General features: G+C 35.7%; 1 protein-coding gene across 1 annotated transcript; it reads right to left on the reverse strand.

Annotated features, from left to right (window-relative positions):
- Nucleotides 1–1,561: 1,561 nt before the first annotated feature.
- Nucleotides 1,562–16,629, reverse strand: LOC120348658 (prostaglandin G/H synthase 2-like). Its single transcript, XM_039418848.2, has 13 exons — nt 16,493–16,629; nt 15,390–15,449; nt 14,962–15,081; nt 11,675–11,818; nt 10,118–10,261; nt 8,025–8,200; nt 6,991–7,089; nt 6,226–6,646; nt 5,831–5,934; nt 5,213–5,360; nt 4,622–4,775; nt 4,062–4,206; nt 1,562–2,885 (listed from the first exon to the last, which is right to left on the reverse strand). The coding sequence occupies exons 1-13, from the start codon at nt 16,524–16,526 to the stop codon at nt 2,793–2,795; spliced, it is 1,842 nt and encodes a 613-aa protein (XP_039274782.2). The 5' UTR covers nt 16,527–16,629; the 3' UTR covers nt 1,562–2,792.
- Nucleotides 16,630–16,893: the final 264 nt, after the last annotated feature.

Here is a 16,893-nt window from a genome sequence, read left to right on the forward strand (position 1 = left end):
ATTAACCCAACAATGTGCCCACAGGATTGATTCATTGATCCTGCAAACAAAATACGATTATGTTTATGTTTGAACGGCACTTCAGGCAATCTCATGCTTGTCTATGAAAAGTTTGATGACGAACTTGGTGAAGCAACGCACCGGTTATTGTCCGTTATATAAACTTGTTTTGAGTTTTTCGTTGGGCTAAAATCAAAATATATACCGGTACTCGAAAAAAAATGCAGAAAGCTCAAGACAAATAATCAAACATCCATGAAAATAAAAATTATATAATAACATACTGTTACTGGACTCAACATTGAGCCCAAAAGCTGACATAGGATTGCAGCGATTCAATAGGGTCATAATAACAAACGTCTTAAGGGTAGAATATTCAACAATACCGCATGATAACATAGGCTACTACTATACAGTTGCTAACATATGTGTATGGAACAATTTTACCTCAAATCAGATTATCATATTCGTCATCTTATGGCAACCATGGCTATGTGAAATGGGTGTTCTTGTTAACCTTAGAACCGGGCCGCGATAAATATTGACCCTTGGCCAACCAACCACTGATTTTACGTTCCTGGACAAAACAGCTGTCGTCTTTATTCATTCAACGCTCCCATACTGTCTCAATACTTAGCACTTATATCAAGTTTTCCAACGTTAACGTTGCTTCACTGTTCTCCGCATCAGTTCTGAATTTGAGATTACAATTGCTCGTGTATTTTACAGAGCCTATACTTCCCTCACGTGCAACAGCCAATTGTGTTTTTGTCGATATTAATCACCCATTCAGTACCATAGTCCAGTGCGATTAGATTGCTATACCTAAAACACTACAACATATAAAACTTGATTTTTTTGTCATTCAACTCCACTGGAATGTTCCGCAAGGAATATATTAGACTTATTGGGGTTTGTTCCATATCTTTCATCTGACGCGCTCATACTTGGCGGAATACAATACGGAAAGTATTTGATGTGATAACATAAATATATGCTGATATTTGCTATTTTTATATGTGTAGAGTTGTAACGTGACGCTGTTTTTTAGCATCTGGATGCTGGAAATCGGGTCTCTGGTTAACACATTGAATTACTGGATTACTTCCTTCCTCGTTAGCAGTAGAAACAAAAATAGCTCATTTATTTCAGTCAATTTTGTATTTCTGATTTTTATTTCAAAATTTTGGATTTGAAATACCATGTCAAGGGCACAGATACCTCGTGTGACGGTGGACTTAGCTTGATGATTTACAAAAAAAAAATACACGCGTGACGCGTCTCATTATATCTAAATATCCAATAAAGTAAAGTCCCTATAATATTTTAGATGTTGCGAATTCCCACCTAGATAAGCGTGATTAATTCAGCATGGTGATTTCTAGCTGACATTCTCATTGCTGTCCATAACCAACAAACTGATCACAGCAAACTATGCCGAGTTAATAGCCCCCTACTTGCTATTCTTTCGAAGCAAAATTCTAAGATTAACAAATATTTCTCATTTCTTTGCAACTCGCAGTTTTGAAAAAGATACCTTTTCAATTCACAGTCATATCTCCGATAATTCTAAACACAGAAATATATTTTCCCATAGTTGCTACCAAATGAGACAAAGAAATTTCAATCGTTTATATATCTAAGTGTATAACAAACAGCTGAGAAACAATCTACGTGCTTCTTACACAAAGTAGTGAGTTGAAAGAAATCGTATCGAAATAAAAACGAAACGAAAATACGAAATTACGTTCCAATCATGATTAATAGCAAAAGCCCCGCATTTCCGTTTCATCGTCAGGCAAAATTTGTGTATATATTTGAAATGAAAAAAAAAACGAATTCGTTGCATTAGTAGATGACTATCACTCTGTGGAAATGCATGCTATGATGCATCACAAAAGGCATGGAGTCAAACAGACAAAATTTCAATTTACAACGGAAACTGACGTTATTATGTATATACATTCGAGCTGCATCCAATTCAAAATCAAAATTGAAATCTTTCTATTGTCCAGAACACCGATATCATGATGTTATTTTGGATCTAATAGACTGGTAGTATATAATAATAAGACAAACAAGAAAAAAATCCAATATCTATCTATTGGACTTACATTAATTAAGTGATTGTTACCAATACATTTGAATCAAGGGTGCAATGCTCAGATATACGACACGCATCATTATGTCAGTAAGGACATAGCTGAGCATCGAGTTGACTAAAAAGATCGGCGAACAAGATTCACGGAATAAAAAATCACCGTTTTCTACAAAAATTGTGTATGACATAGAAAATTTCTGTGTACAAACTTGACATCATACGTCATAAAAGATGTTCTCGGAAATTAAATAAGAAATCAAAAACTTTGGGGTGAAATATCGGGTTCCGTGGAAGTCAAAGGAAATTTAGAAAAAATAAAAGTTGGCTCTTAGTGACATTTTTTCTATGAAAATTAAAACTTAAAATGGATTCGTCCATTACTTTTGAAAAAAGCGAATTTTTGACAACAACCCAAACAAAAAAAAACGAAAATTTGGCTCAAAGACCCATCGACTCACGTGCATAAAATGAAGTGTGAGTTTTAAGTGATTGATACCGTAATATATTCAAAATAATAATGAAAGGGAGTTAATGAAGTATAATGAGTTATTTGTTGAACGTTGAACGTCTAACGTCAGCACTAAATAACCTCAAAAAAGCTGAACTTTGGAGTATGATTAATGCTAAAGTGTCAAAAGCATTGAAAGAAACTATTTTTGTTTCAGTGTTCGTTAGAACTTCGCTACTGTTTTCAAAGCTCGGTCTTGGTATTTTTCTTTTTCGTTTCGGTGAATTCGATATCGTTGTATACCATAGCTTGGTCTTCATTGATCGCCTCTTCCATCTATAATCCAGATGAAAATTAATAATTGTGTAATATAAATACAAATCTTTGAATGGCGTGTTATATCTCACTTATACTTATTTGTATTATTACTTATCGATTTTAATCGGTAAGTATGTTGATAGGTATTTGTCTGTTTGTCTGTCTGTTTGATGCAAGCGATATCTCACGAAAGCAAGATTGAATCTGCTCCAGATTTTGCATGTGCATTCATCATATGTCGGACCAGATTGATTTTGGATGAATTATGACGTATAATTAGCGAGTTATTGATTATTTAGTGATGGGACACAAGGTGTCACTATGGAGTAAGAGCGCTGTTTTGGGGATCCCCTAAATTTCGATCGATAAGTCTTCGGTCTCTGACCGATATTCTCGTTTTCTATATTCATATAACGTTGAAACACAAGAGCTTGTTTCTTGTCCCATAGATATCATTGTTAAATGAAGTCCCATCTACACCGGAGGGTACTACCGTAGTGTAAGTACCAGGATAGGGTCAAGGCAAAATTTTATTTCGATTTTCCTTATTTTAGTGCTATTACAAATTCGGGGACTGTCTATGTTAGTCAGGTGAATATACCCCTACCCATAGGCTTTCGTCCCTTTACACAACTTAATGTAAAGTAGGCGTATTAGTTACCTCCATATTGGTACACACACTTCTAGCGCCCATCGGAATACAACAGTTATACACTGTATAATTCAATTGAGTTTTCGAAAAAATATCACAAAATATGACAGGCTTTGAAAGAACTGTTGAACTTATGTTGTTGTTGTCTAAAGGTCAAATTCATTTCCAGCTGGCCATTGGGATTTAAAATGAAAGGCAAACGGCTTGAATAAAAAAAAACGTAACATACAGTGCAATATTTTGCTATTTCGCTTATTTTCATATAGTTAAAGTTTTGCGATAACTTTTACTTTTTATGTGCAAATAAAATGCTTGATAACCAAACTGGACTTATTGAACAATTTTTTACCGAGAAATACATTTTCCAACAGTAATGGTATTTTGAGTTTATTTTGGCAACCCACAGTCGCTGCTTTACTAACTACTCTACTATTTTAAATGCAGTTTGCTTTCTTGGAACACTTACCGAGATATTATTGATTACAATAAATTGTGTCCGAAACAATAAATTAATATTTTAAGCATGAAATTTGAAAATTTACCTGGAAACGAATCTTTGGGCAACCTTCGATGTTTCTACAGACGAGATCTTCCAACGTAGTTGTTTTCACTATATCGAATCCTACTTTCCCACCAAATGTTGATTCCCTCCAGTACGAGGGAGAGCCGATAGTGTTGGAAAATATACTGAACAAATAAGCACAAAGTTGATATTGTTGAATATTTTGTACATGTCGCCGTCGCCGAATGAGATATTTGAAGATATTGGACTATTATCTGCAGTCAGTTACTGGTTATTGTCTGGTAGAGACAGAGAAAATTATATCGACAAATTTCAAATTTTCTGAAATGTTCAATAGAGCAGCCTAAGAGTTAGTTTTACGACATAAAAGAGAACAATATTCAAATACATGGACACCTAAATTGTATGTCTACCGCAATTCCAGTCAAATAAGCAAACAATTGGCCCGCGAGTGATGAAAATGTAGCAAAATATGATATGAAATATTAGGCCCTGTAGGAATTAAAAAAGGGAAAAAACTAATAGCATCCTAGCGATTGCTGTGCGTACAATACATGTTGAATAAAACGATAAACGTACCTTCTCATAGAGTAGCTGGATATTGCTTCGTTCAGTGTTAAACCCCATACTTTCGAATCATGTCGTTTTTCAACCATGACCCCGACAAAAAATTCCACTCCATCAATGTCGCCTTCGTACAATTCACTCAATACACGAGCAAGTTTTGTTTCCCCTGTAAATAAACAGAAACAACACAACTGAAAAATTCAGCAATAGAAGTATACGCATTTTTAAAGCAATGCTCTAATGTTTTAGCGTTCGTGGTTGAATTAGGTTATGTTTGCTGAAAAATCGTTTTAAATTACATCTCCATCTTTGTGGATAATTATTTAAATGAGGACAGAAACACAGCGCTATTGAGTGAGTGTTTTTTGATCTCTTGGGCCTACTGTAGCAAACTAGTGAGACATGCATTTATGGTCCGTTTGCGAGTTATAGCCGCTAAACTATATACCATGGTTGACTGCAGAATACTCCGGGAACTTGAACTGTAACCAAAGACAGTCTGTGTATTCGCATTTGCACGGCTCATTGGAAGCGCGCATGGAGCTTAATGAAAAAATAATGATGAACGTCTCACTAACTGCATTGCAAATGAGTAAAAATTACCTGTTAGTTCTTCAAATGTTTTGTATGGAGGCAGATGTAAAGATTGCCGGTATCGATTGAAAGGTTGAAGTCGAACCTTCCTGTTCATTTCCAAGACTCTGATCGCGACTGGATGCAATGATTTATGCATGTTTCGACCTCCAGCACCCTAAGTAGAAGTGGAATCAGTGAGAAAATGATAATTGATAATGGTTATGAGTTACAATGCTATAAATTAAAGTATGAAACAGATATTTCAATTTTTTTCTGATTATGATCCCAATGAATAACAAAATTTGCCTAAAATTTGACGTGTAATTTGGGGAAGAACAAATGAAAAAAAAAAAATATATATATATATATTGGCTCTCTTTCTATTGGGCGCATTATTTTGTTTCCAGATGATCCAGTAGGTAAAGAGAAAGACATTTTTATCTTCCAATTTCTACATTTCATTCTATTCGTTTACCATATGTACAATACAAATATAGGACTGAAGTTATTTTTAACAAAATTGTGGACCGAGTCGATGTTTTGAAAATGTTATTTGTAGACTCGCATAACGGAGTTGAATTCACGTACTGTTCAAATTAAAATATACTTGGTGCATTTTAAACAGTTTGATCATTTTTAACTTACACGTCCAGCTAATTGATTTGATAGAGAAGTTGTGAAAACGTTCATTCCATGATCAAGCAGAGGATCCATGTTGTAATATGTTTCGACAATGCTATAATTTTTATCTAGAAAATATAAAAGATGGTATTGGACATTAATAAAAATGATAAATGTGTAGTTTGCATATTACTTCGCAACCTTTGTCAAAACTTTATTTGCTTTTGTGGACAGAATGGATTGCTTGAGTATGACCCACAAATTTGCAGATATCATCAAACAATAGTATAAATGATTAAACAGACTACTTCAAATTGGTATATTCTGAAGTATTAGAATGTCAGGAGCAACCTAAAAAACGTATATTTTGTGTACTCTTGTTATGCAAATTTTCACACTCAATTTTCAGAACGTCTTACCTCCAATTTTGAAATAATCAGGCATCATATTATGCCAATGATATACAGTATTAAACTCAACATGAATTCGATTGCTTGACCATGGCATGGGTGTCTCGTGCAATAGATTGGGTTCATAGGTCAACTGCAAATGCATTCCTCCAAAGTGTTGTACGTAAGATTCCACAGTTACTTTTAAAATTTCACCAATTATGATCAGTCGAGTTGTTTGAAACAAGCGTTCGTCGTCCCAATCTGGATGTTGTTCGGCTAGTATACCACATACTCTGTTGTGTTCACGCAACCATAAGGTGGTGTAATACAACAGACTAGGTATCTTTGCAAAAAACGGATGAGCCATGGCAAATTTGTGTTTTTCGTCAACTTCAGGTGGATATTTAATTTTAATTCCAGGGCATTGTTTCAGCGGCGGTGGATATTTCTGAATTTTGGATAGAGTATGTTATACAAACTCAGTCATTACATAAATATTGTCGGGCGGTCATACAAAAACCAAAATTTATAAGGCGATTTGACATTAATATGACATAAAAATCATGTTAATATTGTATAAAACATAAAGATATTTTTTTGGTGAAATTTTTTGGAAACGATTTTTGGGGAGGAATATCAGAAAAACAAAAGTAAGTGTAACAGTTGGCTGTTAATAACTAAAATGTGTCAATACCAATTAAATACAGTTTTAGAACGTAGATGAAATCGATTCGTAATTCATGGCTCTCTACAGCACACACATATTCATATATTATTAAGTACTAATCAAACCTCTCCATTAATCATTTGCATTTTCATTTTTCCTCCTTTCATTGTTCTCAATGAAAACTGTTTTTCTAATGTTTCTCCATAAATGTGAGCACCATCAATCTGAAATTTGAATTAAGATACGATCACACTAAGCAAGAAAGCCAAACGAGCAGGTATGGCGAAACGGGTGCGATGTGTAGTATAAAAGCTTTACGGGATGAATTCGACCGAGACGATCGTACTCAATTTTATGACATTCATATGTGAAAACATGGATCGCATGAATATTCATAACTGAAAAATTCTTCACACTATCATTGTATTTTCATGTCATAAACGTCGTAAATTACATTTTCTCTAGAACTAGATGCTGCGTATCGGTATACTGACACTCTCTAAATTTACTTCCCACAAACTTTTTCCCAGCCCGAATGTGATTTTTTTTTCAAAAACTTGTGATTTGACGGGCCGCCGATAAACTATGACGGGTTAGTTTGTAAACCGGGAATTAGAGTTAAGCGATCATTAAACCAGAGCAGGGGTTAGCAACCTGCGGCCCGCGAGCCAAATGCGTCCCACAAGAAAAATTATGCGGCCCACGCAGAAGTGCCAATTTGGAATGGTGTTTGGCCCGCAAAACAAATTTTTAATTTAGTTTAATTTTGTACATGCCAGTAACTCAAATCCCTTTGCGTTGCAAATACTATACACATGGGTCCATTTTATTATCAATGCTTATGGCGTAGCAGTTAGCAGCTAGCTTGTGCGAAGCCAGCAGCACATGTTATATTGTTAATAAAGGTGCGGCCAGCGGTTTCCCCTGGTTATTTGTATCAGGTTCTCCTAAATTGAAAGGTTTTACACTTCATAATAGAGCATCGTTGCCGGGTCAAATGCAGTAACAATGGAAACCATTTGGGTTAAAATATACAGTATTTTTGAATTTAGTTTTCACTGTGGGTACGAGACAAAGTTGTCTGTTTTCTTTCACTTTTTATCAAAATTCAATTATCTCAGATTCATCAGAATAATGTTGACGGCAAATAATATCTCACCGAGTGCTCACTCCATGAGAGAGTGTGATCCGAATGAAGACTCTTGAATCCCTGATGAGTGAAATGCTGTCCGTAAAGTGGAGTTAGCACAGTTGTACCACGTGGACAAGGTTTAAATTCAGTTCTTGTGAATATTTTTTCGACAACCTTTTTTGTATCTGGAAGTACTTTCGGCCCTGTCAAAGTGTTGTAAATGGTTGTAGAAAGAACTACATTAAGAACAGTTAAGAGCTATCTGAATACATTAGGCTATAACTAGCCTATTCCAAATGAGTACTATTTTCAGTCTGTGTACCAGACAAAATAAGTTTATGCTGAAACTTTTCAAAGAACTTCAATCATGTGTAACCCATTACTCTATATCTATTTTTCCGATCGTATTTAGTGGTCGCTCATAATTCTAAGTAAGTGCGCATCATCTTGCTTTGAGCAAAATTTAATTAAAAAAAATGTATGCTGAATAAGGTCGGCATGTCGGAATGTGCCCACTTTATTCATGCATTTGAACATTTGGACATGTCAGGAAAAGACGGGTCTTCATTATCCTAGGTTTACAAAATATTTTAACAGAAAAATATGAAATGAGTCGGAAATCATTTAGGTCAGGGGTGGCCAACCTTTCACATACCATGCGCCACGTTTTAAACATAATGTTTCAGATGCGCCGTAAATCTCTTGTATTCCCACGCTTAATGTCCGCTTCTTGTTGAAATTATATAAATTTATAATACACACACATATATACACACGTATATGTAGTTTTTACAATTTATAACTTCACATGAATAGAAATTAAGCAAGGAAGTATAATAAATAAAACTGATCAATTTTATTTAAGTACCGCCTTTATGAGACTTTTGCTGCTGTTTTACTTTCGCCAGTTTTTTTACTCTTGGAGTTAAGGTTGTTACTGGGAGGAGCAGTGCATTCTTCAAATTTAAATCTGTAAGACCTCGCTTTGCTTTTAATTAGTTTCATGGCAGAAAATGGTTGTTCACATCTATATGTCGTTCCGAAACGACATATAAAACCCTGGGCAAATTCTAATCGATTCTAATCGGCGCGGCGGTGTGGCTCAACGGGCTAAGCGTTAGGAATACGCTCGCCACCGCACCTCTAATTACTCTGCGTGGGTTCGCAGGTTCGAATCCCATGTAGGGATGGTTATGTGCGAGAGGATTGCTGGACTCCTCGCCGTCGTTGGGTGGTTCACGTAACCGCTGGTCGGTTACGGCTTCCTCCACCACCAAGTCCATGCTTCCGAAAACAAACAATACAGTAAAAACTAATCCCATACCCGACTTGGAATGGTAACCGGACGAGAGGCCGTGGTTCGCCATATGGATAAGCCGTCTTATCGGCTTTCCTCTCCCCCGGGATAAATATGTAAATCCTATCCTATCCTATCCTTTGCTAATCAGCTGTTTGGCCTAGCGTCGCGTGATTTTACTCCAGGCTTCTTCGAGATTAGTACTTGCGTCACAGCAAGCGATTTTACGCTTCGCTTTTGTTGACAACGGTCATTTGAACTTTGGATGAAAAAGGTGGTATTTAGGGGTCATTTTCAGCATGTTGTGGGTTGATTTATAATAAATTTTTCAGGCTTGGGCAATTCAACTGGTTGTTCAATGGTTATTGGGAGATATTTGGGAAGTCTGGGCAATGAAAAATTCATGTTTCAAGCTGATAAATGAGGATTTTCTATTTTTCCAGAAGTTCTGAACTTTTTACTTCAGTAGGGAAAAAATAGTAACTTTTACTAATTTTTGCTAAAAGTCTAGAATGAATGTCATAAAGTCCGTCCAAAAGCTAACGTCGATAATCGCCTGTTGTTTCTAATTCCAACAAGCCGTAAGTGGGCGACGTGGAGTAAGGAGAATAGATTTTAGGTACAATCAAAAGTCACCATGTAAATCGCAAAAAAACGGCTTTGCGTGGAGAAGCCAAGTGCAATTAACAATTTTGGCATGAAAAGGGTTAAAGATGCAATGCGCCACCTCTAATCATGCAATGCGCCACGTTTGGCGCATGCCCCATAGGTTGGCCACCCCTGATTTAGGTTCTAAACGCTACACTTGTGGTAAGCATCCTACCTGCAATTCCAAGCGGAGTCGGGCAGTTTTTTGGCACAGGAGGTAGAGTTAGTGCATAATAAGTTTTATTAGCGTATCCATCCCATGTTGTATAGTCGACAAAAGTATTGTGTGCTTCAGGCCATGGTGGTCTCAATGCTTTTACTAGAGAAATATAAATATATATGAATAGATGCAGTAGTAATATTTGAAGAAATTATGAATACGACTTCAAGTAAATAAATATGCTTCGATGAAACATACACGTTGAGGGATAAAACTTACATAATGTTTTACCAGAATAATACGACACTTGTCTAGATTTTGAAGTAGGAACAAAACAATAGTGAAAACACATTGTGTTGAGTAATGTTATTTTGAAAAATAGATTGTTCCCAGGTTTTCGTTTTGCCATGACAAATAATAGTTGAATTGAATGGTGTATCATTATGCAGTCCAGGTAAATTCTTTGGTACAACTCTGTAACTGAGTATAAGGCATTTGAGGTTTTGTCGAGGACCAAGGTAACCATTGTCTGATTCAATTCAAAACTCTCGTAAGCGTTAGTAAAAGAGTTTTCCAACAAAGTATGTAAATATCGCAGACAATGATAGTTCTCAATTCCCCGATGTGACTCATCGAGCAGTAGTATGTTCCGCCTCAGTTGCAATTCTAACTCCTGCCGCACTTGGCTATCAATATTTAGTTTTAGCTGTATTTACGCCATTTCAGGGTATGATACTTGGAATAATTGCAACTCAGCGAACAAACAATACAACAATACAAAAGCGAAGCGTGATGTTGTTTTTTCTATACACATTCTCTCCGTGGCGAAGTGTTATATGAATTCCAAATAGACCATAAACAACCAATATAAGATACATTTTGAAAAACAGGATGACTCATATGAAATATATGAATATACTGATTTATTTTCTTCCATCGAAAGTCGAACTAAGCATTTTGCGAACAATCGGCGTGAATAAAGAACAGAATAGTGATGAAAATAATTCCCAATTGTAAGAATACATATTGCAATATATGCAACTTAATAATCAATTAATGCTGTCTCAGCTTTGTGTCTCACAAATTAAAGTAAAAGGGAAATACCCAAGAACTATTTAACCGAAATAGGCTTTCCGATTTGAGAAGTTCACAACGGCACTGCAGATATTTTCTAGGGTAGTTCCAAAGACAGAATAACATGTAAAACTGGGTTATTTTTTAGATTTTTCGTTGATATATTCCGGTTCTATTCCTAAAAAGAGTAACGTTATCACATTCGTGATCCAGAGTATGAATAGGCCTAAGCACCGTAATATTTCAATGGATTGCGGATCTTCATTTCATTCACCTACAGATCAAAATATCAATGCGAGCGCTGGTTGATTTATTTAAATAAGGGTATAGTAACTTCACTTACGGGATTGTTAGTAAATAGATCTTATGGTAGATTAATGATTTGCAGACATATCTATCTGGAATTGCACATTTTTGAACATTATGTCTTTCATTCTGATCGGAGAATCAATCCCACTTGCAAAAAATACTCAACAGGAATAGCGAAGAATATATTACTTTGTAAAATCTTTGCCATAAGTGAAGAATGCAGGAATCCAACACTGTTTATAAATTTCCAAAAATATTTGTAGTATGTCGTCAGTTTATTGACTGTGTAGGGAGATGGCTGTATCAAGTCAGCTATCCATGAACTCCAATATTCTAAAAAGCAAAAAATCAAATCAATTTTTATAATCTTCAAGTTAATTCAAATTAATTGTTAACTTAAGAATTTGAAACATGCGACTGTGAGTGTAAAAACCGTGGGTCGCTTCAAGTTTGCGTTACAAGCTTGGCGAAATTGTGGTGTGCTGTTTGGCAAACATGGCGAATATGACTAAAATGTCGCGCTTCAGTGATGCGCGACAGCCGAACCTGACTGCGAGTGAGTTGTTATTTTGAACAGTCGATTAATAAAAATGATTCACGTTTCTTGAAATTCTGAGACTTGATCAATATTATTCTTTTCATGATGAAGTATTTCAGTCAAAGATCATTGTACGGGATACAAAACATAGCAAACTGTTTTTACCATAAATCGTACGCCTGAAACCACAAATACTCAACACAATAAGTACTTAGTATTAGTTCGGTAGATAAGGGGACCTTTTTGGCCCAAGTTTGATTTCAGACATAAAGTTTTTTTTATTTGTGATTATTCATCTTAGGGTCATTGCCCATCATTTCTACATGGGTGTGGAGTTTACAGCCTTGAGCAATTTTTTTTACGGCTCTATAATTGTATTAGGGGTTTTCGTCAAACCTGTGCATTATAATGACGCACAACCTGAACCATAACCTGTTACGATACTATGTTCAGGTTGTGCGCAATCTTGGTGCACAAACTACGAAAGCACCAAATTTACTAGGAAATAAAATCAATGACTTTTAGGTATTTGTTGAGCCAGTTTTGGGTCGCGACCCCTATACAATATATGGAAATACTGTCGAAACATACGCGTAAAATAAAGAGTACTATTTTAAAATACCCGTTTTCGTTGCAATTAACAATACAAGCCTGCTAATGCAGTCGCCAGTGGTTCAAGTGGATATACACCCGGTAGAGAACAGTCAATTATTTGTTAGCGAGAATTGTTATGCAGCGGGATGATCACGACGACGCAGTGGAAGATAATGATATCACGAGAACAAGAATGAGAAAATTGCTACATTTTATAGTACATCCTTGGGAAAGAATGTAGTTCATTCCTATGTTCCATGCCAATGCTTTTCAATCTACCAAAGACTCTCAACACTTTTGCTTTCTCTTGTATAAAAATGCATTGTTATTATATATTGGCATTTCCATCTGTTTGTTCGTGCTCTAAGATAACCGATCAGCGGCCTCCAAGGAGGACGGGGTCCACTTTTAAGAAACCATGTCATAAACCAAAAGAGGCAAACAGATTTTAATATATTCTCAACAATGAATGAAATACGGGTGGTAAAATGCCAAGTTATTCCAACAACATGATCATGTTTTGCAATTTACAACCGATATTTTGTATGTAGCTTTGTTTGACAGAGCCCCAAGAGCTCTAACTACAAATATCAAAAATGTGAGGCCAAAAAATTCACACTACAACATTGTCAAATGTGCTGTATTTACGATAGATAACAGGTTTACCAAAAAGAATTACATGAAAAATGTTAAAATAAAGATTAATTCAGCAATATCTACTTGGTGATATGCATCTGTTGATAATTTTATGTGTTAGTTTCGGAAGTTTAATAACAGAATTAATTGTGGTTGTTGGGGATGTTTTAAAAAAAAGGTTGCATGGAAAAAAGTTTTCACAAAATGTCAAGGTTTGATAGTAGTAGAGAAGTAGAAAAAATACTCCCATGTTTTTTTTTCATTTGATAACCACGTCACAGAACTTCTCCGATAAGTATACGCAGCAATTGCGAGAGGCAGAAATGCCGAGATGGGATTTTATCGCATTGCAAACCAATATTAGCAATTCTTATATATATTCGCGCAATCCCGTCCGAACAGCGTGGAAAAGATTATACCCATCTACACACTTTAAGAACTATGTCAGATGAGCGTCATATTATCGAATATCAGTAAAGGAATAGTGCAATGGGAAAAGACATATAAGGCGGAACTTTCAGTAGTATGCAGTAGAATATATATTTAAAAACATTTCGTCACTCCAACTGCAGTCTGAAACTTTTTAGATACCAATTGGCACTCATGTAAGACTGTAAGAGGCACGCGATGGAGTAGATACTAAGAGTATCCATCCCCCAGCTGTCATTTGAGTGGGTACTGCTGTTTTTATTGCAGATGTTACTGATCTTTTTGTATTGAAGATTAACTAGCATCACCGATTTAAGGATGTTGGAAACCAACACGCAGAACAGCATACAACTTCTATGGAATGAAATCATACACAAAAGCTCGTCAAAAACATATAGCTCAATAATCAAGTGGAATTTGATGCATGTGCGCAAAAATGTTACTACGTACAAGCGAAGCACGCAGGAATAGGTGTGTGATGTACTAGTATTCAAAACGTTTGACTCAACTATGTTGGCATAACAGGTGAACATCTCGGTTTCGCATACGCATACCTTCTATCTCCACAAGGATATATTAATTTTACCACAAAGTCAATGCAGCACTGAAAGGTTGAGGTTCTTCCAAAAGAAAACAGGTTACACATCTTTAGATACCAGTGGATGGTTTTACATGGCCTTGTTCGGAGTGAAAGACGAGGTCAAATATTCCAATCGAATTCAACTAATGAAATGTTTCCCAAGTCCCTAAGCTTAAACGAGAAAAACGAAACGCGCGTGGCAACGCAAAAATAGTTTGAAGAGCGCAATAGAAGGTGGCTAGATGCTGTCGATGGATCTTGGCTTCTATTAGTGAAATAAACTACCATTTATTCTACTAAAATTAAATTTCTGGCATTGTAAGGAGATTCAATGTTACTATGTATGCAAAACTAAACCACGTAGTTATGAAATAATTGTTTTTAACAAAAAGGCGCTCCTGAAGTATTCGTACCAAGATGGCGCACAACCTGGAGATTGTATGTTTATCAGGTCAGGGTTCAGGATGTGCGTCATCTTGGACCGGATGCTTTGAATCCACTTAAAAAAATTTGCTCAACATTATATATACTCCACATCTACCTGGGTATCATTATATATATCATATACATTATATCTAAACAATAAAAAAAAACTTTATCGATTCTGCCGGACTATATTGAGAATCGAAGAGTTGAGCAGAGGTGACCGTGGCCATTTTGTCAACGAGGCACAAATGACAGCGATACTACTTTACTTACGTTTTTCACAGTTGTCCCCATAGCGTCCCGTATTGTAACAGTCACAAGTATATCTGTCGGAAAAGCCTATTCTGGTGCATATCCCAAAATTTTGACAAGGAAAGGAACAACATGGATCATCTAAAAATAATGACGTCATACATCAATATTATTTCATGCATGTAGCATTCATTATGGTCATTCATTTTCTGACATCTATGATATACATTCTAAATGTTTTATCAACTTTAAGTTGCTGCCAATGGTATTAGACTTTAAAATAAATAAATAATGATGACTTATAACCCAAATACATACTGTTCAGCACCTCCCATTATTTGTCTTTTGAATACTTAATATTTTGTTTACTTTTCACTGTGAAAGTTATTGCGAATATTCAGGGTAGAAATGATTATTCTAAGTAAGGTACTCGAATGAACTAAACTTACATCCTTTCTTTTCCTGTCCTTTAGCGTTCACGAAATAAAGCGCAGAGAACAAGATACATCCTGAAATGTAACATTGTATTTTATTTGTGTTTTATATCAATAATAAACTTTAGCATTAAAACATTTTTACCACAATCGCCAGAATAATGAGATAATATTAATGTTGCTTCTGAGGAAATCATGATTGAGAGGAATTTTTGGTACATGACGTAAACGGCGAAAGCGCAAACGCAAACGGGGCTAATTTTTAGCAAAAAGAAACGAGTTTTAGGGATAAAATATGAAATAGTCACTTGATTATACTTATTACTCTTAATGAATTGAAATTTGTTTAATTAACCTGGTAGTTGGCTTCGTAGCTAAAGCGTTGGAATTAGCTATGTTGGTATCGCAGGAAAAATCATGCTTTCGAATGCCATGCCCACCAACTCACACAGGGTGTAATAAATTCGGCAAGCAACGCCGAACAGGAAGATATATACATAGAGTAGCTTCTTGTACACTGATTGTACTGAGGCCCGGTCGGAGTGAAATGCATATAAAGGTTGTAAAATCATTAGATGAAACATTGGACTCACTCGCATTGGCTAAATGTTTTCATCAGGACTGCGTCCTTGTTACTTTTACTAAAGTCACAGCTAGCCACATGAAGGGTTAACAGTCTCGGTTCAACGGAATTCTCAAGGGTACACCAAACTGTGTGTACCTTGTACGCACGAACGGTTCAAGGGTGGGTCATGCAGTCGAGACGAAAGTGATCAACAACATTATTGCATGCTGACGACTACATTGAATATCCCGTAATTAAAAACATCTTCTATCCCTACAGTTCAATTATCTTTGGTAGCAATATATTTACAACCTTCAAGATACTATATCGAATGGATTATTGGAAACATGTAATACCCACCCTTTAGAATGCTTATATGTTCAGAATGCCTGTAATATGTGACATGTTCAAAAATTTAAAGCTGCGATGGCAATATAAAAATTAGGTTGAAAATTTAATTAGTTGTGAACTGCAATTCCCACTATTATTCAACATTATATATTTTTTATTCGATCGAATTGTCGGTATAATCTATATGAGAAATACTACTTACCTAACACAAGGAGATGATAGTTCAACACCTTCATAATATTTTTAAACTAAGATGCTCTGTAACGCAAGTATACAACACCAATGAAAAAACAAAACCAGACCAAGCGTTTATGTACGCGTCGGCTAACTCTTCAATCGCCAGAAAAACGTCACGTGCAAACCGTAAACATGCTTTCTCTATACTTCAAAAACTTTTTCTTTTACTGATCTATCTGTTACATACTTCATCGGCAAAATAGGAGTGAAATAATAAGGAACGTATTAACCCGTTTCTGATAAAGAACGCGATAAAAATGCAACATGTAGGGTGCTCGTGCTATATCAAATCCATCATTTTTTGCGAAAATATTTTCAGATGCGGATTCAAGATATTTGAATGCATTGCTATTCTCATTACACAAT

This window comes from Styela clava, chromosome 1 (genome assembly GCF_964204865.1).
Source record: "Styela clava chromosome 1, kaStyClav1.hap1.2, whole genome shotgun sequence".
Lineage (NCBI taxonomy): Eukaryota > Metazoa > Chordata > Ascidiacea > Stolidobranchia > Styelidae > Styela > Styela clava.

Coding starts and splice junctions, on each gene's coding strand:
- LOC120348658 (XM_039418848.2), bottom strand. CDS start 16,526: ATGAAGGTGTTGAACTATCATCTCCTTGTGTTAG. Junction 15,082..15,389: donor AGGACAGGAAAAGAAAGGAT/GTAAGTTTAGTT, acceptor CATTATTTTTAG/ATGATCCATGTTGTTCCTTT. Junction 8,201..10,117: donor GACTCCGCTTGGAATTGCAG/GTAGGATGCTTA, acceptor ACACTTTGACAG/GGCCGAAAGTACTTCCAGAT.